The following is a 23,133-nucleotide window of genomic DNA, read 5'->3' as shown; positions in this document are numbered from 1 at the left end:
GCAAGTGGTAGGATTTCCAAAAGTGCTTAGGCACCTAATTGCCAGGGGCACCTAACTCCCCTCCCTGTTGCTGTTAGTTCTCTAAGCTCCACATAAGAGTTAGGCACCTGAGGATCTGAACACTCCCTAGGCACCTAGACACGGGGGTTAAAATCTGGCCCCGGGTACAACCTATGCAGCAGTATCTACCCGAGCTCGGGCCCGCCTGCAAGCCCAGTTCCGAAGGGGTTTCCGGAACTCGCAGGGCCGCGGGGAGCGGCAGCAGCTGCCGATGGCAGCGCGCTACCGGGGCAGCGCAGCGCTCTGCGGCCAAGGCTGAGTGCCCGCGGGCACGTCCCGCCGCTTCTCTCTCCAGTCACAGACCCGCTCGCGCTCCGCGGGGCGCCGAGCCCGCCAAAAGCTGCGGCGCGCAGACGTGGTGCGACGCTCCCCTGGCCGGCCCCGGGCGGGCGGCTCGGGCTTTGGGGGCGGGGCCCGGGGAAGTAGCCCTCGGCCCCCCCGCAGCAACTGCCCCGTGACCCGCCCCGCGCGCGGGCTGAGGCTGGGATGGGGGGGCGGGGCGGGGGGATTAGTATCTCCGGTTGGGGCCGGGCTTCAGCCCCCCCGGCTCCCTTACCCAACCCTGGGGCCAGGCCGGCCAACCCCCGCCCCCAGGTAGACGCTTCCGGCCAATCAGCAGAACAGGTCAGAGGTCACCTGACCGTGGCTCGGGTCAAGGGTCAAGGCCCCGTCTCACGAGACGGACGCTAAGCCCCGCCCCTGAGTCCGTGCGGGCCAATAGGGACAGAGGGTCCGGTCGTCATGGTGCCGGCGGCTGTTGGGTTTGAAGTGGCCAATGGGGGCTTGGGGCGCCAGGTTTAAGGGCCGCGAGGGGGCGGCGCTTGGAGAGCGGAGGTTGACTGAGGGAACGAGAGCGACAGCGAGGTGTGCCGGGCCCCCGCCCGTGACCTGCCCCCGCCCCGCGCCCGGTCTCCGCGGTTAGTTCCCCTCCCCGCCGGTCGGTGTCCGGCAGGAGGGGGAGCCCGAGGCGGCCGGTGACTGGCAGGAGGGGCACTGGGTAGCGGCGGGGGGGGAGCCGGGGTGAGGGGCGGGAGGTGACCGGCAGGAGGGGCACTGGGGAGCGGCGGGGGGGGAGCCGGGGTGAGGGGCGGGCGGTGACTGGCAGGAGGGGCACTGGGGAGCGGCGGGGGGGGAGCCGGGGTGAGGGGCGGGAGGTGACTGGCAGGAGGGGCACTGGGTAGCGGCGGGGGGGGGGAGCCGGGGTGAGGGGCGGGAGGTGACCGGCAGGAGGGGCACTGGGGAGCGGTGGGGGGGAGCCGGGGTGTGGGGTGGGAGGTGACTGGCAGGAGGGGCACTGGGGAGCGGCGGGGGGGGGAGCCGGGGTGAGGGGCGGGAGGTGACTGGCAGGAGGGGCACTGGGGAGCGGCGGGGGGGGAGCCGGGGTGAGGGGCGGGAGGTGACCGGCAGGAGGAGCACTGGGGAGCGGCGGGGGGGGAGCCGGGGGGAGGGGCGGGCGGTGACTGGCAGGAGGGGCACTGGGGAGCGGCGGGGGGGGGGAGCCGGGGTGAGGGACGGGCGGTGACTGGCAGGAGGGGCACTGGGGAGCGGCGGGGGGGGAGCCGGGGTGAGGGGCGGGAGGTGACCGGCAGGAGGGGCACTGGGGAGCGGCGGGGGGGGAGCCGGGGTGTGGGGCGGGAGGTGTGGGGAGCGGCGGGGGGGGAGCCGGGGTGAGGGGCGGGAGGTGACTGGCAGGAGGGGCACTGGGGAGCGGCGGGGGGGGAGCCGGGGTGTGGGGCGGGAGGTGACCGGCAGGAGGGGCACTGGGGAGCGGCGGGGGGGGGGAGCCGGGGTGAGGGGCGGGAGGTGACCGGCAGGAGGAGCACTGGGGAGCGGCGGGGGGGGGGAGCCGGGGTGAGGGGCGGGAGGTGACTGGCAGGAGGGGCACTGGGGAGCGGCGGGGGAGGAGCCGGGGTGTGGGGCGGGAGGTGACCGGCAGGAGGAGCACTGGGGAGCGGCGGGGGGGGAGCCGGGGTGTCCAGCAGGAGGGGCACTGGGGAGCGGTGTGGGCTGAGGAGAGCCTGGGTGGGTGACTGGGGGGAGCGTGGGGTGTGTATGTGAGCTGGAGCTGTGTAAGGGCTGCCCGGGGGCACAATTTGCCCCTGGCCCGGCGTTGGTCTGGGTCTTCGGCGGCATTTCAGAGGCGGGGGGCCCTTCAGTTTTGCCGAAGACCCAGACCGCCGCCGGGTGAGTACAAGCACTGCAGCTCCCCTGCTTTGCCCCAGGCCCCCTGAATCCTCTGGGCAGCCTTGGGCTGGAGGGGAGCCTGGAGTATGTGTTGTGGTGTGGGCTGGGGGGGATCCCGGAGGGTGGATGTGGTGGGGGTGTCTGGCAGGAAGGTAGGGCCTGGTTTCTTGACTCACTGTCAGTCTCTTTCCCCCAGACACCTCTCCCCCTGCCATGGCGCAGTTTGTATTTGAGAGCGACTTGCACGGTCTGCTGAAGCTGGACACCCCGATCCCCAATGCCCCCCTGGCGCGATGGCAACGCAAGGCCAAGGAGAGCAGTGCCTCTGTTGCTGCCCCCGGGCCCAGTCCTGCTAACACCAGCAGCACTGGCCTCTCCCCCATGAAACCAGCCAACCGGCCCCACAGCACCAGCAAAACCCCCTCCAAGACCCCTGGTGAGTCAGAGCTGGGACTGATACCCCTGGGTGTGTGTAGGTGGGTGAATAGACTTGGGGCCCTGAATTAGCCAGCTGGTTGTGTAGGAAGCAGTGCACCAGCAATCAAGCTGGTGTGACTCCTTTGCCAGGGCACAGAAGGCTGACAGAGTACTGTCAGGGATCGAAAACTGGCAAAGAGGGAACAGAATAGGGTTAGTCAGTTCTCCTTACGGGAGAAGGCTAGTAGAACTAGGTTCTGTGTGGTTTGACCTGTTTACTGCTGATCTGGAAAGTGGGATGAGCAGTGAGGGTAGGACAATGTGCAGATGACACAGCTACTGAGGATAGTCTGGACTGGAGAGAACTGTGGAAAAACTTCAGTGAGACCTGAAGATGTTGGGTGAATGGGCAGCATGACGACAAATGGAATCCTGTGTTGCACATTGAAGGGAGAAACTTAAACTCCTCATACCTTATGGGCTCTAAATTAATTGTCAACCCATGAAAAGGAGCTTGGCATCACTAAGGCAGCTCAGAGGAGACCTCTAAGTATGCAGCTGTGGTTAAAAAAAAAAAAAAAAATTGCTTGGTTGTATTAGGAATGGTATGGTGAATAATGGAGAAATATCTAATGCATTGGTCCCCAAACTGTTTACCTCGTGTGTGCGCCCTTCTCCCCCCTGCCCAATCCATGCCCCTCCACATCCGGAGCTGGAAGTGGGGCTGCAGCTCCAGTGGAGGAGGGGGTATACAGAAGGGTAAGGGGGCCAGGATCAGAGAGTGTTCCTGTGTGCCCCGCAGTTTGTGGACCTCATTTCTAATGCCTTTACCTAAATCATTGGTTTAGCCTCATCTGTGTACTGCACTGGACACCATGTCTCTTTAGTAGTGCAGAACTAAAGAGGGCTCAGAAAACCAATGAGAATGGTCAGTGGTCTATGAAAGCTCTTCTGTCAAGACAGTTTGGGAAGACTGGGTTTGTTACCTTAAGAGTATGAATGGGATGGAGAATATAATCAGTATGCATGCATGCATGCAGGAGGGGTAAAAAAAAACCTCTTCCTGGAAAGGGAAGATCAAGAACTCTAGTTCTCTGTGTCTCATAACACAGAACAGGGGGGAAGTTTAATTATATTGAAAGATGGGGAGACTCACCAGTACAATTAATTTTTTTCATAGAACATTAGACTGTGGAATTCACTGCCACAGCAAATCATAAAGGCTAAAGACTTGACACAATTCAGAAAGGGAATGGACATTTATATGGATATCAAGAATATTCAGCGTTAACAATTGACAAATTCTAGAAAGGGTATTTTAAACTTTGCATGTCACAGGTTAAGCTAATCTCTTAGATCAGCAGGAGACCTATATGGGGCACATCTGCTACTTGGGAGTTGTTACACCTTTCTCTTCTGCATCTGGTACTGGCCCTGTTTGAGAGGATACTGAAGTAGATGGATCTTGTCTGATCAAACATTTTGAATTCTCATGTAGAGCCTCCAGGCTGGCAAAATACCAATGCCTAGAAAACATGGTGTGCAGCCAGCAGTGCCTGAGGGTTTTGAGGCAAACACTGTCTATCTGGGGCCTTGCTGGGCAGTTTGCTTCAACTAAATGCAGATGGGATGGCTCTCTTCTGTATACAACACAGGTAAATCAGGATCCAAAATCCAGAGCACACCGACCAAAGCAGGTGGAGATCGCTATATTCCCAACCGCAGTGCCATGCAGATGGAGGTTGCTAGCTTCCTCTTGACCAAAGAGAATGATTCTTCTGAGGATACACCTACCAAGAAGGTGAGCGACGCATTCTCCTAACAGCCAGTCCCTCTTAATCTTCTGAGAAGCAAACTTCAGAGTATTCACACTGCTTCATGAGCAATTAGTGTGATGCTCACATCTGCAGCAGTCATCTTTCTGGAGTGAGGCATGAAAAGTGGTGGCTGGAATGGGTAGAGCTGTACAAAGTTATTGCAGGAGACTTGGGTTATGGCCCGTAGACACACAGAGTGAAGGCAGTGTGTGATTTCTGTCTCATCATATAATGCCTTGGGACCCTTGGCTGGCCTGCACTGCGTCTGGCAGGTCTGAATGCCAACTTGTGGAAGGCTAATCATAGAATATCAGGGTTGGAAGGGACATCAGAAAGTCATCTAGTCCAACCCCCTGCTCAAAGAAGGACCAATCCTCAACTAAATCATCCCAGCCAGGGCTTTGTCAAGCTGGACCTTAAAAACCTCTATGGAAGGGGATTCCACCACCTCCCTAGGGAACCCATTCCACTGCTTCACCACCCACCTAGTGAAAAAGGTTTTCCTAATATCCAACCTAAACCTCCTCCAACCTAAACCTCCCCCACTGCAGCTTGAGACCATTACTCCTTGTTTTGTCATCTGGTACCACTGAGAACAGTCTAGATCCATCCTCTTTGAAACCCCCTTTCAGGTAGTTGAAAGCCATTATCAAATTCCCCCTCATTCTTCTCTTCTGCAAGCTAAACAATCCCAGTTCCCTCAGCATTGTCTCATAAGTCATGTGCTCCAGCCTCTAATCATTTTTGTTGCCCTCTGCTGGACTTTCCAGTTTTTCCACATCCTTCTTGTAGTGTGGGGTCCAAAACTGGACACATTATTCCAGATGAGGCCTCACCAGAGGAGAATGATCATATCCCTCGATTTTGCTAGCAATGCTCCTATTTATATAGCCCAAAATATCGTTAGCCTTCTTGGCAACAAGGGCACACTGTTGACTCATATCCAGCTTCTTGTCCACTGTAACTCCTAGGTCCTTTTCTGCAGAACTGCTTCCTAGCCATTCAGTCCCTAGTCCACTTCTGTCCTAAGTGCAGGATCAGATTTCTTTTGGCCCAATCCTCTAATTTGTCTAGGTCCCTCTGTATCCTGTCCCTACCTTTCAGTGTATCTACCACTCCTCCCAGTTTAGTGTCCTCTGCAAGCTTGCTGAGGGTGCAATCTATGCCATCCTCCAGATCATTAATGAAGATATTGAACAAAACCAACCCTTGGGGCACTCTGCTTGATACCAGCTGCCAACTAGACATGGAGCTGTTGATCACTGCCCGTTGAGCCCAATGATCTAGCCAGCTTTCTATCCACCTTATAGTCCATTCATCCAGCCCATACTACTTTAACTTGCTGGCAAGAATATTGTGGGAGACCGTATCAAAAGCTTTGCTAAAGTCAAGGAATAACACACCCACTGCTTTCCCCTCATCCACAGAGCCAGTTATCTCCTCATAGAAGGCAATTAGGTTAGGCAGGCATGACTTGCCCTTGGTGAATCCATGCTGACTGTTCCTGATCACTTTCCTCTCCTCTAAGTGCTTCAGAATTAATGAGACTTGCGCACACAGAGCTGGCTATTCCAGGCTCAAAGCTTGAGGACTTGGCTGCATAAGGAAATTCCACAGAACTTGTTGTGGAATAAGCTATTTAGCAATAGCTATGGCACTTTACATTCACAGCCTATATTATTCTGGAATAACTTCTCCATATAGACAAGTCATGAAGCAGCTGTACAAAGCAGTCCTTTGTGGCCATATTTCCACATTGGCCCTTTTTTGCATCCCATTCCCAATCTGGAGGCAGTTGGTACACTCCAAAACTGGCCAAACAGGACACAGCTGTTCAAGTGAACTAGGGGCAGCCTGGAGAACTGGCTTGCGTGCGGCTGGTTCTCCAAGCAAAGCAGCATACCGTCTGGAGCAGAGGGAACTACCTTAAGCTGATGGCACAGCTGGGGCCATGGGGCCCAGAGCTGTTGAGCTACATTCCTGTTTTGCCTGTATTCCCTCTGAATGTGGTAGGAAGACTCATCTTTGCCTAAGAGGATCTGTATATCTTATCTACAGGAGCAACAGAAAGCTTGGGCACTGAATCTGAATGGGTTTGATGTGGAAGAAGCAAAGATCCTCCGGCTTAGTGGGAAGCCTCAAAATGCCCCAGAAGGTATGCAGGGTTTGGGGGTGATCTGAATGCACCTTCTGTGCTGGAAGGGAAGACGGGCTCCTTTTCTCTCAAAGGAGAGATCCATAACAGAACCCTAACTGGTGTCCTGTGTACTCTCCCACCCCAAGTAATGGGATGTGTGCAAATAGCTGTGTATCAGACTGAGCTCTGGAACACCATGAGTTCCTTAATAGCTTTCCTTTGTGGTCAGTGGCTTACTGGCATCATGGCCACTGCACACCCCTCAAGTCTAAGCTGAGAAGCAGCAGCACAGGTCAGTGACTGGCACTGCAAAGCACAAATCTTCCCTAAAAAATTGCTTTTGACCCTAAGTTCCTTTAAGGAAAGGCTGCAGTAGAATATTCAGTAGCCCCCAGCCACCCCATACTATCTTTGATTTAAGTCATGCTTCAATTAAACTGTTAATTAACAGAGGATTGGGGAAACGTGAAACTTCCCAAGCCCACCAATTTGAATCTGGTTTCAGCAGGTAAACTAACTGCCATCTGAAGGCACCTCGACAGGCTGCATAAAAGGAGTGAGACTCATCAGCTCAGTCTCCTAGTGGGCAGATGTCATAACTAGCACCACAGCCTATATTATTCTGGAATAACTGCTGCACATAGCACTGGCTCCACTGGCCTGAAGCAAGTGCATCTCCCTTTTAAGTCTTGGCTTTGCCTTCCGTGGAAGACTCCCTATGCCTAGGTGAGCCACAAGTCTGTGAGAATGAGGTTGTAGAATCTATCTAGTGAATAACTACTGCTGTCTCTCTGGTTTTCAGGTTACCAGAATAACCTGAAAGTGCTCTACAGCCAGAAAACAACACCTGGGTCCAGCAGGAAGAATGGCAGATACATTCCCTCCATGCCAGACCGGATCCTGGATGCACCAGAGATCCGTAATGACTACTGTAAGCAGGTTCTGCTGCTATGTGCAGGGCCCTTGGTGGCCCTCTGTATTCCTGTCCATGCTAGTATTTGCTACCCTCTCTATGCCATGCCCTTTAAATGTCACAAGGGTGCTACTTGCTTCCTCTTCACCCTGCATGAAGAGGTTAAACAAGATCAGACTTAAGAGTTCTTGTAGTATCTTTGATACCATCTCCAACTCAAAGCTATCACTTGGTGCCACTGGTTGGCTATCCTCCAGCCCATTTGTCAGTCCATATGAGTGTCCCATTGTAGCTAATTCTAAGTGTGATTTTGAAAGTCTCTCTCCATAGCATCCTGGTCTTGTTCACCCCTTGTTCCCTTCACCCACTCTGTTCTTCACTTTGTCTAGCGGGTTCTTTTTTTCTCTGACCTCAGACTTCTCATGACTTGCAGGGCCATCCCCCTCTGGAAGTCTGTCCTAAGACTTGTTCTGCTAGGGACTGAAACGAGCCTGACCAGGCACTTACTGCTGGGATTGCTCGTTTGGATAGTGCCTCTCACTTGGTTCTGTGACTGCAGAACTTTGTGTACTCCCAAAGGAGTTCAGCAAATCCATTAGTGTCACAGGCTCTCTCTCATCTAGACCTGCTGGCTTGCTTGTTTTAAACTTGGATGCTGTTGAGCAGAAGGTAAGTCCTTTGCTCTTCTTGAAGAGGAACTCAAAAGTCAGGCTCAAAGGGTTCAGTACTGGCCATTTTCAGTTGTAATTAACTTCTACCCTTCCTTTGTGAGTGGGTGGCTCTGGTCCCCATCTCCTGGTATCTGAAAGTGCCTCTCTTTCCTCGATACTCTTCTCGCTGGCACTAACTCTGTCCTCTCCTTACTACCCTGACTCTGAATGCTCCTGTCTGGCTGCACTTCCACTTCAGAACAAGTTGTCTCTACTCTCAGGCCTCTGATTATTCCATTGGGCAGTTGCACTGGCAGCTTGTTCTGTGCCTCATAGCCTGTTGGGATTGTGGTGGCTTTTGCCACTTTCTATTGCATCTCATTCAAAAGGCCAGAGATAGGTGGGGAAGGGTGTGCTCTTATGGCTGCTGTTTCCTTCATTGTGCCGTGGAGATTGGGTTCCTCTCAGAGGATGCCAAAAATTCCCTATAGGAATGAGGAGGTTTGGCTTCAGTCATCAATCCCCCGACCCCCAAATCAGCTGCTTTTAGTGAGAAAGTAGTTCCACCTAGGAGTAAGGTGGGTGGGGTAAAAATAGCAAAGTGCCTGTTCTCGGCCAAGGCAGGGCAGCTCTCTTCCTTGGCTCAGTTTGGTCCTGGAGGAAAAATGGAGCCTTTTCTAAGCTTGGGCACTGCTGTGTCAACGGCACTCTTAGGGCATGCTGACACTGAGTGGCTTGCTAAATGTCTCTATCTAACCTTATAGAAAAGGGAGTTCAGAGCTTCATGCAACTGCACTGGACAAAAAGCTTCAGTGAGTTGATCCTGTTAGCTAGGACTCCAATGTGCCACAAGGCCAATCCCCTTACCTGTAGAGTGCCATACACCTGTGGCATTATAGAAATAAATAAGTGGTGCTGGTGGGAGTTCCTGGTCCATCAGCATTGGGGGTGAAGGGGGGGGGAAGAAGAGGGGGTTTGTCTTGCCATGGTGCTGAGCCAGGCTGCAGGCAAGACTTCCCTGGGGTATTGTAATGAGCAGTGGGCATAGTGGGTGACCTGTGCTGTGTCTTCTGATCTTAGATCTGAACCTCATTGACTGGAGTTCCCAGAACTTCCTGGCTGTGGCTCTGGATAACTCTGTGTATCTGTGGAATTATTCCTCTGGTGAGATCATCCAGCTGCTGCAGATGGAGCAGCCAGATGACTACATCTCATCAGTGTCCTGGATCAAAGAAGGAAACTACCTTGCTGTTGGCACCAGCAATGCTGAGGTCCAGGTGAGAGGAATTGCACAGTACAGGGAAGAGTCTTTTAAATAGAGGCTCCTGCCTGGGGACCATTGTAGATACCTTTAACGACTGCTTCTTGGAGCAGCTAGTCCTGGAACCCACAAGGTGAGAGGCAATTCTTTATTTAGTTCTAAGTAGTACACACAGGATCTGGTCCAAAAGGTGAATATAGCTGAACCACTTGGTAATAGCAACTGTAATGTAATAAAACTTAACATCCTTGTAGAGGGCAAAATACTAGCCTCCCTTCCCCCAACAACAGAATTTAAAAATGCAAAAAACTGCACAAAAATGAAGCTCCTTAAACAAATTAAAAGGAACAGTGACAAGAGCAAAATGCCTGCAAGCTGCACGGAAACTTTAAAAACGCCCTAATAGAGGCTCACTACATGTATACCCCACATTTAAACAAAAAAAGACCAAAAACCACCACCATGGCTAAACAGTGTAAAAGGCATTCAAAGATCAAAACTTCCTTTAAAATTTGGAAGTTGAATCTTACTGAGGAAAACAGAAAGGAACAAGCTCTGGCAAGTCATGTGTAAAAGTACCAATTAGGCTGGCCACAAGAATTTGAAGAGCAACTAGCAAAAGACAAACTAACAACAAAAATTGATGTTGCTTCAGAAGCAGAAACAATCAGTGGGGTTACTGGATGATTGAGATGCTAAAAGCATTCAAGGAAGATGAGGCCATTGCAGAGAAGCAAAATGAATTCGTTGCATCAGTCTTTGCTGCAGAGGATGTGAGGGAGATTCTCACACTTGAGCCATTCTTTTTAGGTGACAAATCTGAGGAACCATTCCAGATTGTAGGTTCAATAGAAGTTTTGGAACAAACTGATAAATTAAACAGCAATAAGTCACCAGGACCAGATGCTATTCACCCAAGAATTCTGAAGGAACTCAAATACAAAATTGCAAAACTAGTAACTGTGATACATAACCATCGCTTAAATCAGTTTCTGTAATAGATGACTGGAGGATAGCTAATGTAATGCTGTTCTTTTTTAAGGTCTTGAGGTGAGCCTGGCAATTACAGAGCAGTAGGCCTAACTTCAGTACTAGGCAAACTGGTTAAAACTAAAACAGAATTATCAAGCACTTAGATGAAAATGATATGCTGGAGAAGAGTCAATGTGGCTTTTGCAAAGGGAAATCATGCCTCGCCAATCCACTAATTTGTTTGAGTGGGGTCAAACATGTGGATCAGTGTGATCCAGTGGAAATAGTGCACTTGGACTTTCAGAAACCTTTGAGAAGTCACTCTCCAAGGGGTCTTAAGCAAAGTAAGGAGTCATGAGATAAGAAGGAAGATCTTCTCTTGGATCGTAACAAAGGATAGGGATAAATGATCAGTTCTCTCAATTGAGAGGTACATAGCAGAGTCCCCCAAAGATCTATACTGGGACCTGTGCTTTTCAACATATTCATAAATGATCTGGAAACAGAGAGAAACAGTGAGGTGGCAAAGCTTGCAGATGATTCTAAATTACTCAGGATAGTTAAGTCCAAAGCAGACAGCGAAGAGTTACAAAAGATCTCTCAAAACTGGGTGACTGGACAAGAAAATGGAAATTCAATGTTGATAAATGCAATCTGCAAGTAATTCCCATTGGAAAACAGAATCCCAACTAGGCATACAAAATGATGGGATCTAAATTAACTATTACCACTCATGAAAGATCTTGGCATCATCATGGATAGTTCTCTGAAAACATCTGCTCAATGTGCAGCAGCAGTCAAAAAAGCTGTGTTAGGAATCATTAGGAAAAAGGATAGATAAATAAGACAGAAAATATGCCACTACATAAATCCACAGTATGCTTATACCTTGAATATTGCATACAATAGGTATCTCTATCTTAAAGGTGTATCAGAATTTGAAGAACTAGAGAGAAGGACAACAAAAATGATAAAGGGTGTGGAACAGCTTCCATCTGAGGAGAGTAAAAAGACTGGGACTGTTCAGCTTGGAAAAGAGATGACTATGGGGGGATATGATAGAAGTAGGGCGTCAGTTAATTGCAGTTAAATCGTGCAATTAATCACACTGTTAAACAATAGACTCCAATTGAAATTTATTAAATTTTCAAATATATTGATTTCTATTACAACATAGAATAAAGTGTACAGTGCTCACTTTATATTACAATACTTGTACTGAAAAATGATAAACGAGTATTTTTCAGTTCACCTCATACAAGTACTATAATGCAATCTCTTTATCGTGAAAGCGTAACTTACAATTGTATATTTTCCTGTTACGTAACTGCACTCAAACAAAACAATATAAACCTTTTAGAGCCTACAAGTCCACTCTGTCCTACTTCTTCTTCAGCCAATCACTAAGACAAACACATTTGTTTACATATGCAAGAGACAATGCTGCCTGCTTCTTATTTACAATGTCACCTGAAAGTGAGAACAGACATTCACATGGCATTGTTGTAGCTGGCATTGCAAGGTTCCAGATATGCTAAACATTCGAATGCCTCTTCATGCTTCGGCCACCATTCCAGAGGACATGCTTCCATGCTGATGCTTGTTTTTAGAAAAAAAAAAAAACACCTTTGACTGAATGTTTTGAGGGAGAATTGTATGTTTCCTGCTCTGTTTTACCCACATTCTGCCATATATTGTTATCGCAGTCTCAGATGACCCAGCACATGTTCGTTTAAAGAAAACTTTCACAGCAGATTTGATACAATACAAAGAAGGTACCATCAATGTGAGATTTCTAAAAATAGCTACAGCACTTCACTAAAAGTTTAAGAATCTCAAGTGCCTTCCAAAATCTGAGAGGGATAAGGTGTGGCGCATCTTTTCAGAAGTCTTAAAAGAGCAACATTCAGATGCACAATCTACAGAACCCAAACCCCCAAAAATAAAATCAACCTTCTGTTAGTGGCATCTGACTCCGCTGATGAAAAAGAGCAGACTGACGTATGTTCAGCTTTGGATTGTTATCGTGCAGAACCTGTCGTCATCATGGACACAAGTCCTCTGGAATGGTGGTTGAACCATGAAGGGGCATACAAGAAGTAGGACTGAACTTGTAGGCTTTAAAGTTTTTTACATTGTTTCATTTTTGAGTGCAGTTATTTTTTGTACAATATTCTATATTTGTAAGTTCAACTTCTTCTTTGAGTGATTGCTCATATCCATTCCAGGTAGGTGTACGCGCTGCGCGTGCATGTCTGCCGGAAACTTTTTACCCTAGCAACTCCAGTGGGCCGGCAGGTCGCCCCCTAGAGTGGCGCCAGTATGGCACCAGATATATACCCCTGCCGGCCCGCCCGCTCCTCAGTTCCTTCTTACCGCCATGTCGGTTGCTGGAACTGTGGAGTGCAGCTTGCTGACCTCCACGTCCCTAGCTCTCCTGTTCCTGTTCGTCGTTTGACTTGTAAATAATTCTTAGTTAAGTAGTAGATAGTCTTTTAGTATAGAAATAGTTAGTTAGAATCTTGTAAATAGTCATCGAATGTTGCCTGCGGGTGGGCCGTTGCCCTCCCCGGCACCAGGCCCATGCCTGGCTCGCCGGGTTTCAAGCAGTGCTCGGCGTGCAAGAAGCCGATGCCCACGAGTGATCCCCACGACGCGTGCCTTAAGTGCCTAGGGGAATCGCACATTAGCGACAAGTGCCGCATTTGCAAGGCTTTTAAGCCTCGCACTAAAAAGGAGAGAGACCAAACACTCCGCGCTCTCCTTATGGAAGCGGCTCTGTCTCCGGCACCGGCGGCGCAGTCAGCCAGTTCTACTCCGGCACCGGACCGCGCCGGCACCGGCAAGACTCCCCGGCACCGACCATCTCCGGCACCGGGAGCAGATCTACGTTCCTCGGCATCTGCGACACCATCAAGGCAGGCCCGAGTGGACCGCCCGGCACCTACCTTAGCCGCGGCACCGCCTGCAGGACTGCTGTCAACTCTGGGCCCGGAAGGTCTGTCGAGTCCAGCCCCACCTAGCTCCCCCATAAGATCAGGGGTTGAGCTAAGGGTTCCGTCGACGCCGGAGACTTTCGCCTCGGCTCGGGACTTAATTGCACTGATAGAGCCATCTCAGCCTCAGCTGGCACCCCCGGGATGCATAACTTCCAGGGGTAAGCCGATGCTTCGAGCGCTGTCTCCCGAGTCCTGGCACCGATCACCCCGGAGGCGCGAACGCTCACGCTCGGGGCGCCGCTCGGAGTCCCGGCACCGGTCGCCCAGACGGTACCAGTTGTACTCGCGGCACCGATCACCATCCGCACGGTCCCGGTCGGGCTCATCTCACCGCCAGCACCAAGACTCCAGGAGCCGTTCACCTCAGTGTTCGGCTCCAGGGTCGACCTCCTGGCACCGAACCAGTGGCAGGTCCCGAACCCGGTCGACCTCCTGGCACCGCGCTGGTGGTAGGTCCCAGTCTCCGCTGCCGTCCCGGCACGGTGTTCTCAGAAGGTCGCAGTCCCGCTCCCGGCACCGACATCACTCCCAATCCCGGTCGGGATCTCGGCACAGATCATCACACCGTTCTCGGTCCCAATCCCGGTACCGATGTGGGTCGCGGCACCGAGGGGAGCGTCAGTCACGGCACATAGAGCTGCATACCAACCAAGCTCAGCGCCCCCCTGGCCTTCTAGGAAGCCGTCAGTCTCCTCCCACACTGACAGTGCCTATGCCATGGCACAGGACAGACACGCAGCCCAGTTCCAAGACCCTCCACCACAAGAACGAGGGCCTCCACAGTGGGGGTTTTGGACCCCATGGGCATACTCTCAGGCTCAGGGTCCGCAACACATTACCCCCCACCCTGTGACGGAGCGCAGACCACTGGAGGCGACGGTGTCTAGACCCCCTCACTCCCCGGAAACAGACGGTACTCACCAGGACCCAGAGCTCCCTCCAGAAACGGAGGTGCAGCCCCTCACGGAACCACCCGTGGACACTTTGTTGCCGGGGGTCTCCTCGTCCTCGTCTCCGGATGAGGCAGTGGCGGGTACCTCGTCCTCCAGTCCCACCCCCACTGGATTTGAGGGCACACCAAGACCTCCTCCGCCGAGTGGCACAGAACCTGAACTTGCAGGCGGAGGAGGTGTCGGAAATTGAGGACCCGGTGGTGAGCATCCTTTCAGCCGATGCGCCCACCAGAGTGGCCCTACTTTTCATAAAAACGATACAGACTAATGCCACTAACATCTGGCAGTCACCGGCCTCCAACCGCTCGAGGGGTGGAGCGAAAGTACATGGCCCCCTCGAAGAGCTATGAATACTTATATGTTCACCTGACCCCCTGCTTGTTGGTGGTCCAGTCAGTGAACGATAGGGAGCGCCACAGGCAAGAGGCCCCAGCGCCCAAGTCGAAGGAGGCGAGGCGGATGGACCTCCTGGGCCGCAAGGTCTATTCGGCGGGGGCGCTGCAGCTCCGGGTATCGAACCAACAGGCCCTCCTCAGCCACTACTCCTTCAATTCCTGGGTAGCGGCGGGGAAGTTTGCGGAGCTCTTGCCCCAGGATGCACGCCAGGAATTTTCCACCATCCTGGACGAGGGCAAGAAAGTAGCAAGAACATCGCTACAGGCCTCCCTTGATGCTGCCGACTCAGCCGCTCGGACCCTAGCTTCGGGGCTCACGATGCGCCGGATCTCTTGGTTGCAGGTCTCTGGCCTTCCACCGGAGCTCCAGCACACAATCCAGGACCTCCCCTTCGAAGGCCAGGGCCTGTTTTCAGATAAAACAGACCCTAGACTGAAAGATCTTAAAGATAACAGGGTCATAATAAGGTCGCTGGGCATGCATACGCCGGCGACACAACACAGGCCATTCAGGCAGCAAAACCAGCAGCAGCACCGGCGGCCATACCCTCAGTTCCGCCTGCGGCAGGACCCTTCGAGGCGCCGAGGCAGAAACAACCACCGCAGGCAGTCTGGTGGGCAAACGGGGCAGAACCAAGGCTCCACCAAGGCCCCTCCAGGGCCTAAGCCTTCATTTTGAAGGTGCGCCCGAGGGCGCAGTACCAGTTTCCCCTCTGGATCCTTCCCCGCAGTTTTCCAACCACCTTTCCTTTTTCCTCCCGGTGTGGACCCAAAATAATGTCGGACCGTTGGGTCTTGCGTACGGTGCAGGCCGGTTATCGCCTGCAGTTTTCTTCGCCCCCACCCTCCCACCCACCATCCCCATCCCTTTTCAGGGACCCCTCTCACGAGCAATTCCTCCATCAGGAAGTGCACACGCTCCTTGCCAAGGGAGCCATAGAGGCGGTTCCGGAAAATGAGAAGGGCAAGGGGTTTTATTCCCGTTACTTTCTAATCCCCAAATCCAAGGGCGGCCTCAGGCCCATCCTCGACCTGCGGGAACTCAACAAATATATCGTGAAGTTGAAGTTCCGCATGGTATCCCTTGGAACCATCATCCCATCCCTGGATCCCGGAGACTGGTACGCCGCCCTCGATATGCAGGACACCTACTTTCACATCTCTATTGCCCCCCCCAACACAGGCGTTTCCTCCGCTTTGTGGCCGACCGCCAGCATTACCAATTTGCGGTCCTTCCGTTTGGCCTCTCTACGGCCCCGAGAGTGTTTACAAAATGCATGGCAGTCGTCGTCGCACACCTTCGACGCTGCCGCATCCACGTCTTCCCCTACTTGGACGACTGGCTGATCCGAGGCACATCGGAACTGCAGGTCCGCGACCATGTCGCCAGGATCAGCACCCTCTTTGCGGCCTTGGGCCTCGTAATCAATGTGGACAAGTCTACTCTACTCCCCACGCAGCGGATAGAGTTTATCGGGGCCGTTCTAGACTCTGCCCTGGCCAGGGCCTTGTTACCCTTGCCCAGGTTCCAGTCGTTGTCGGATATCATTCTACGGTTGCGAGCGGCCCCACTGACCTCAATACGAACATGTCTGGCCCTCCTAGGCCACATGGGAGACTGCACGTTTGTAACGGCATATGCTCGACTCCACATGAGACCTCTTCAATCATGGCTCATTGCGCAGTATCGGCCAGCCAGACAGTCGTTGGACACGGTTGTCACCGTCCCTCAGAGGGTGCTGGACTCTCTTCGCTGGTGGCTGGACCAATCTGTAGTCTGTGCGGGGCTCCCGTTCCATCCGCCCCAACCTTCAGCATCCCTGACCATGGACGCCTCCGATCTGGGCTGGGGGGCTCACTGCGGCACCCAGAGAACTCAGGGTTTGTGGACACCACAAGAGATCAACCTCCATATCAACGTACGAGAGTTGAGAGCGGTCCGCCTTGCTTGTCAAGCGTTTGTCCATCTCCTTCAAGGTCGTTGTGTCACGGTGTTCACCGACAACACGACGACCATGTTTTACATCAACAAGCAGGGCGGCACCAGGTCCTCTCCCCTCTGTCTCGAGGCAATATGTCTCTGGGAGTTTTGCATAGCCCATTCGATTCACCTTTCCGCCTCCTATCTCCCGGGAGTGCGGAACACCCTAGCGGATTGGCTGAGCAGATCCTTCTGTTCGCACGAGTGGTCCCTCCGTCCGGACATCGCCCTCTCACTCTTCCAGAGGTGGGGTCATCCCCGGATGGACCTCTTCGCGTCCAGGGTGAACAGGAAGTGTCGAACATTCTGCTCCTGCCAGGGTCTATAGCGGATGCATTCCTGATCCCATGGACAGCCCACCTGTGTTATGCTTTCCCACCCATTCCGCTGATTCACAGAGTTCTCATCAAGGTGTGCAGAGACAGAGCCCGGGTGATTCTCATAGCTCCAGCATGGGCCAGACAGCACTGGTACCCCATGTTGCTGGACCTCTCAGTAGCCAACCCAGTTACCCTGCCCCTTCATCGGGACCTGATCACTCAGGACCACAGCAGGCTCTGTCACCCAGACCTTCCGTCTCTACACCTTACGGCATGGCTCCTGCGTGGTTGACAGACTCCGAGTTGCGATGTTCCACCCCAGTTCGCGAGGTTCTCATGGGCAGCAGAAAGCCTTCCACCAGAGCGACTTACACAGCTAAGTGGAAGCGTTTCTCCTGCTGGTGTTCAGAGAAAGCTCTTCGCCCTATGGAGACTCCCGTCACCACTCTTTTGGACTACATCTGGTCCCTTAAGACCCAGGGTCTGGCATTGTCGTCCCTCCAAGTCCACCTAGCCGCCATCTCTGCGTTTCATCCTGGAGTGGACGGATGTTCTGTCTTCTCTCACCCTATGGTGGCGAGATTCCTGAAGGGGCTGGAGCGGCTTTATCCACAAATTTGCCCTCCGGCCCCTTCATGGGACCTCAACCTGGTCCTGACTCGGCTCATGGGCCCTCCATTCGAGCCATTAGCTATGTGCTCCCTGCTCTACCTCTCGTGGAAGACCGCCTTCCTTGTGGCCATTACCTCAGCTAGACGAGTGTCAGAGCTGAGGGCCCTCACGGTGGACCCACCGTATACCGTCTTCCATAGAGACAAGGTACAGCTGAGGCCTCACCCTGCCTTTCTTCCCAAGGTGGTCTCAGCTTTCCATGTGAACCAAGAGATTTTCCTCCCAGTCTTCTTCCCCAAGCCCCATTCGTCCCGCAGGGAGCAGCAGCTCCACTCGCTAGATGCCCGACGGGCACTAGCATTTTATGTGGACAGGACCAAACCCTTCCGCAAGTCCCCTCAGTTATTTGTGGCAGTAGCGGACCGGGTCAAGGGGCTGCCGATTTCCTCCCAAAGGTTATCTTCATGGGTTACCTCCTGCATCAGGACCTGCTACGACCTGGCCCAAATTCCGACGGGCCGTGTGACTGCTCACTCCACCAGAGCACAGGCATCATCGCTGGCTTTCCTCGCTCGCGTGCCAATACAAGAGATCTGTAGGGCGGCGACCTGGTCATCGGTCCATACATTCGCTTCCCATTACGCCCTGGTCCAGCAGTCCAGAGATGATGCGGCCTTTGGTTCTGCAGTGCTCCAGGCCGTGACTTCTCACTCCAACCCCACCGCCTAGGTAAGGCTTGGGATTCACCTACCTGGAATGGATATGAGCAATCACTCGAAGAAGAAAAGACGGTTACTCATCTTTGTAACTGTTCTTCGAGATGTGTTGCTCATATCCATTCCACACCCGCCTTCCTTCCCCACTGTCGGAGTAGCCGGCAAGAAGGAACTGAGGAGCGGGCGGGCCGGCAGGGGTATATATCAGGTGCCATACTGGCGCCACTCCAGTGGGCCGGCAGGTCGCCCCCTAGAGTTGTTAGGGTAAAAAGTTTCCGGCAGATGTGCACGCGCGGCGCGTACACCTACCTGGAATGGATATGAGCAACACATCTCGAAGAACAACAGTTACAAAGGTGAGTAACCGTCTTTTTCACAATAAACAGATTGCACTACAGTACTTGTATTAGGTGAGCTGAAAAATACTATTTTTTTACAGTGCAAATATTTAGATTTTTGATTACAAAGTGAGGCACTGAACACTTTTTGTATTCTATGTTGTAATAGAAATCAATATATTTGAAAATGTAGAAAACAATCCAAAAATAAATTATATTGTTAGCACAATTTTTTTTATCGCTTGAGAGCCCTAGAGAGGTCTATAAAATCATGAGTAGTATGGAGAAATAGAATAAAGAAGTGTTATTTACCCCCTTCACATACACAAATCGGGGGTCATCCAATGAAATTAATAGATAGCAGGCTTAAAAAAAAAAAGTAGTCAACCTGTAGAACTTGTTGTCAGGCAGTGTTGTAGAGACCAAAAATAACTGGGTTAAAAAGAATAAGTTCGTGATAGATCCATCAATGGCAATTAGCCAAGATGGTCAGGGATGCAACCCCCTGATCTGGGTGTCCCTAAAACTCTTGACTGCCAGAAGCTGGGACTGGATGATATGGCAATTTGTTAGGTGATCCATGTTCCTTTCACTCCCCCTGAAGCACCTGGCACTGTCCACTGTCAGACAGGATCCTGGGCTAGGTGGAGCACTGGTCTGACCTGGTGTGGCTGTTTATGACCATCAATAGTGCAGTGGCTGCACAAGTACTCAGTTGTACAGGTGTGAATGCAGCACAGCTAAGCAGCCTGAGGGAGCTTCTCAGGGCAGCAACTATGCCTAGGGGCGGGCTCCACAAGCCTTGACTCTCCAGCTCAAGTTGTAGCAGCTTACTCTTGTAGCACTTGAGCTCCGTTTCAATCCCCGCTGACTAGCCAAGAGGGCCTGTGATGGAGTTTGGGATCTTTTAAATCAAGAGTGGGTCTTTCTTCTAAGATATGGTAGTTCAATAACAAACTAATGGACTTGATGAAGGAACTGCTGTGTGGACAGTCTCTCATGGCTTCACTGTCTGTAAATCCTGAGTGCAGCTGGGTCCCTGAACACTAGGCTTGCATGCAATCTGTAAGGCTCTGAGCATGACTTCCTGCTTCCGGAGGACAGTGCGCTTCAGTCACTCTGGGCAGCAAAGGAAATTGTACTATTAGGCCAGAAGAACTCTTCTGGCTTGTGGAGTGAGTGTGGCTCAGCACAGATGCCAAGTGACTACCTCAAACTTCCTGAATGTGAGGGAGGGAGGCTAATGCATCAGAGCTGCTGCCTGCCAGAGCTGGGGAGGGGAAAGGGGGGAGAAATGTATCTGCATTGCAGGCAGTTTGCAACCTTCACTGTAAACATAGGCATCTCCTACACTACTTCTAGATCCTTCTAAAGGCAGTAAACTCCCTCTCCTGGGCTAGTGGATTGAAGCTAATTCCTGTGCAGAGAGTGTACTGCCCATGCATGGAGGGCAGCAGGGGTATGCCCTACTTCATGTGCCCATTGTCCCAAGTTCAAACTCCCTGGGCAATGCCTTCTAGTGGGTTCTGTGAAGATGGCCCTGAGTTGTTAGCACTTGGTAACTAATTGGGAAGGCCCCCATTATACATCTAAAGTTTCCAACTGTCTCATGGGCAACAGGTATAAAATTCTTTGGATGGCTCTGACATAGCGTAGTGCACTGAGGTTTCAATGCCATAGCCTACATGCAAAGGGACCCATGATTTGACAGCATAGGAATGCACCAATGTGACAAGGGCTCTAGTCTCATCTCCTTGCACAATTAGAGAAATGACTGCTCTTCATGTCTCTCTGCAGCTGTGGGACATACAGCAACAGAAACGGCTCCGAAATATGACCAGCCATTCTTCCCGTGTAGGGTCACTGAGCTGGAACAGCTACATTCTCTCTAGGTAAGGATACGACCAAGGCATGGCAAAACACTTTGCTGAGCCCCCTGCTCTAGATGAACAGATGGGCGGGGGGGGGGGGAAGAACCACATTGACACTGTCTGTGCTCAGTGATCTGTTCACAAAGTCAGCAGTGCAGTTCTGCATGGACCCACTTCAGCATAACCAGGGCACAGATCCCCAGATGCCAACAGAAAATGAGTGAAGTCCTGGTGAACAGCCTGTTTCTGCCCCGGGCTGCTGCTGCAACTCCTCCCTGGTGTCTGGCCTTGCTTGGGGGAGGGACCTGTATATGTCGTAGCCTCTGATTAGAAGGGGCTGGATTTAAGCCCCTGAATGTAGGGGCAGTGGGAGGGTCTTCCATTCCCCATAACCTCTGTATGAGTCCTCTGCAGTGCAGTCCCTGCTGCTGTGTTCCGCTGTCCCCAGTAGCAGGTGCCACCAAGATTACAGCAACACTGAATAGCTGCCTTTGCTGAAATGCCTGACCAGGAACTCTGCAGTGGGAGCCCCTGGGAGCAGTGCTGAGATGGAGTATAGCTCACAAGCATAATACAGCCCTTGACTCAAACTTCCCTCTGCAGTGGGGCGAGGACCGGTCATATCCATCACCATGATGTCCGGGTTGCTGAGCACCATGTGGCCACGCTTGCTGGCCACACACAGGAGGTGTGTGGGCTCAGGTGGTCACCCGATGGCCGCTACCTGGCCAGTGGAGGCAATGACAACCTGGTGAATGTCTGGCCATGTGCCCAAGGGGACAGTGGTGACTTTGCTCCTGTGCAGACCTTCACTCAGCACCAGGGTGCTGTCAAGGTGAGTGGGTGGCTTGTGCGAGACTTGTGCACAGAGTGATGCAACAGCTGCTGGGTTCCACTTTCTTCTGTCAGTGCCCTGGCAGTCTCCATCTGTTGGAGAGGGACTTCTCCTGGGACATGTGAAGAATCTGCCTGCATCTTGGCCAGCCAGTGCTGCTTGTGCTGCTGCATGGATGGCAGAGCTGCTGTGGCTTGGCCTGATGTATAAGGGCAATGGCGACCAAGGTGTTCTTGCGTGTCTTATGACTGGTGCCTCTCTTGTAGGCTGTGGCCTGGTGCCCGTGGCAGTCAAATGTCCTGGCCACAGGTGGTGGCACAAGTGACAGACACATCAGGATCTGGAATGTGTGTTCAGGCACCTGCCTCAACGCGGTAGATGCCCACTCCCAGGTGAGCTTCAGCACTGACTCTAAGACTGCGCTTTGGCCCAGTGAGCAACATAAGTGCTGCCAAGGGATGGAACCTGAGGGTCAGAGCCTGGGATACTTCCAGCATCCCCCATGCTCTCCTGGGGGGGGGGAGGTTTCTTGTCTCTGAGTGGGGGTAGATGTTGGGTACTACTGCAGTGTATGTGCCCCTTCCTTCTGGGCTCTTCTGGGAGATGAGCTGGTCCCCAAATGAGGCTGCACCTGATCAGTGACCTCTTGCTGTTGGTCTGCTACCTGGCATTGTAACAAGCTGCCTCCTTATAGGTGTGCTCCATCCTGTGGTCGACAAACTACAAGGAGTTCATTTCTGGTCATGGCTTTGCACATAATCAGCTGGTGGTGTGGAAATACCCTACCATGGCCAAGGTCACAGAGTTGAAAGGTAGGTCTGCATCCTTTGCTGTGCAGCCCAGAAGCAGCTGAGAGGGCTGGGATTCAGGGCAGTGGGAAAAGGCTTGGCTGCATCCAGACAGATCCTGAAAGTCACTCTCCAGTCTTCATGAGAGCAGCAGCAGCATGCTAGTGAGATGGGGCGATGGCAGCAAGGTGTGTCCTGCAGGGAGTGATTCTTCCCTAGGGAAGGCTGAGGGATCAGGTCTCCTTTGAGTTCCTCTGTGTTCAGCTTTGCAGAGCTGCCCAGGTCAGCCTGAGCATCAGTTGGGCAGGATGGAGTCTGTTTATGTGGGGAGAGCAGACTGAACTGGGAGTGCGACTGGGCATAAGTGTGGCTGAAAAGGACTGTGGTATTGGTGGGGGATGTGAGCAGAGCCCTGATAGTGCAGCGCCTCCTTCCCTAGGTCACACAGCCAGAGTCCTGAACCTGACCATGAGCCCAGATGGCTCAATAGTGGCATCTGCAGCTGCTGATGAAACACTGCGGCTTTGGCGCTGCTTTGAGATGGATCCGGTAAAGAAGAAGGAGAAGGCAGGCAGTGCCAAGAGCAGCATCATTCACCAGGGCATCCGGTGAGCATGCGAGATGCCATTGGCAAGAGACAGGTCTACACTTTGTACAGTATTTTAAATGTCAATAAATACCTTAGTCTGCTTTTATGGAGTCTGATGGAATAAGTGACCCTGACTTGTCTCGGGATCAGACCACCTGGGGAGCCAAACACAATCACCTGCCACTGCTGGACACTGACAGCCAGTGATCCAGAGCCAGCCAGCCATGGGAATAGGGGAAGTAGCTGGCCAAGGAGCTAGGCTACCTGGAGCCCTTCCAGCCTGGGAAGAACCCTCCTAACCAAATTCCTTCTGTGCTAGTTGGGC

At 52.6% G+C, this 23,133-nt stretch overlaps 1 protein-coding gene across 5 annotated transcripts; it reads left to right on the top strand.

Moving 5' to 3' along the window:
• Positions 1-626: 626 nt before the first annotated feature.
• CDC20 (cell division cycle 20) lies at positions 627-22,912 on the top strand. Of its 5 annotated transcripts, none has more exons than XM_030573393.1 (11): positions 627-684; positions 2,441-2,680; positions 4,317-4,462; positions 6,537-6,633; positions 7,418-7,546; positions 9,259-9,455; positions 20,523-20,617; positions 21,200-21,431; positions 21,698-21,823; positions 22,126-22,243; positions 22,659-22,912. In XM_030573393.1, exons 2-11 carry the CDS (start codon positions 2,458-2,460, stop codon positions 22,829-22,831), a joined length of 1,536 nt encoding a protein of 511 aa, XP_030429253.1. In that variant the 5' UTR covers positions 627-684; positions 2,441-2,457; the 3' UTR covers positions 22,832-22,912. The 5 variants fall into 5 exon arrangements, with proteins under 5 accessions (XP_030429253.1, XP_030429251.1, XP_030429252.1 ...); XM_030573391.1 differs by lacking the exon at positions 627-684 and adding an exon at positions 747-977; XM_030573392.1 differs by lacking the exon at positions 627-684 and adding an exon at positions 838-924.
• The last annotated feature ends 221 nt before the right edge of the window (positions 22,913-23,133 follow it).

The sequence above is a fragment of the Gopherus evgoodei genome, chromosome 8 (genome assembly GCF_007399415.2).
Source record: "Gopherus evgoodei ecotype Sinaloan lineage chromosome 8, rGopEvg1_v1.p, whole genome shotgun sequence".
NCBI lineage: Eukaryota > Metazoa > Chordata > Testudines > Testudinidae > Gopherus > Gopherus evgoodei.
Note: the sequence above shows the minus strand (reverse complement) of the source record. Positions and strands in the feature narration are given on the sequence as shown.

Coding starts and splice junctions, on each gene's coding strand:
- CDC20 (XM_030573391.1), top strand. CDS start 836: ATGGGGGCTTGGGGCGCCAGGTTTAAGGGCCGCGAGGGGGCGGCGCTT. Junction 6,634..7,417: donor GCCTCAAAATGCCCCAGAAG/GTATGCAGGGTT, acceptor TCTGGTTTTCAG/GTTACCAGAATAACCTGAAA. Junction 9,456..20,522: donor CCAGCAATGCTGAGGTCCAG/GTGAGAGGAATT, acceptor GTCTCTCTGCAG/CTGTGGGACATACAGCAACA.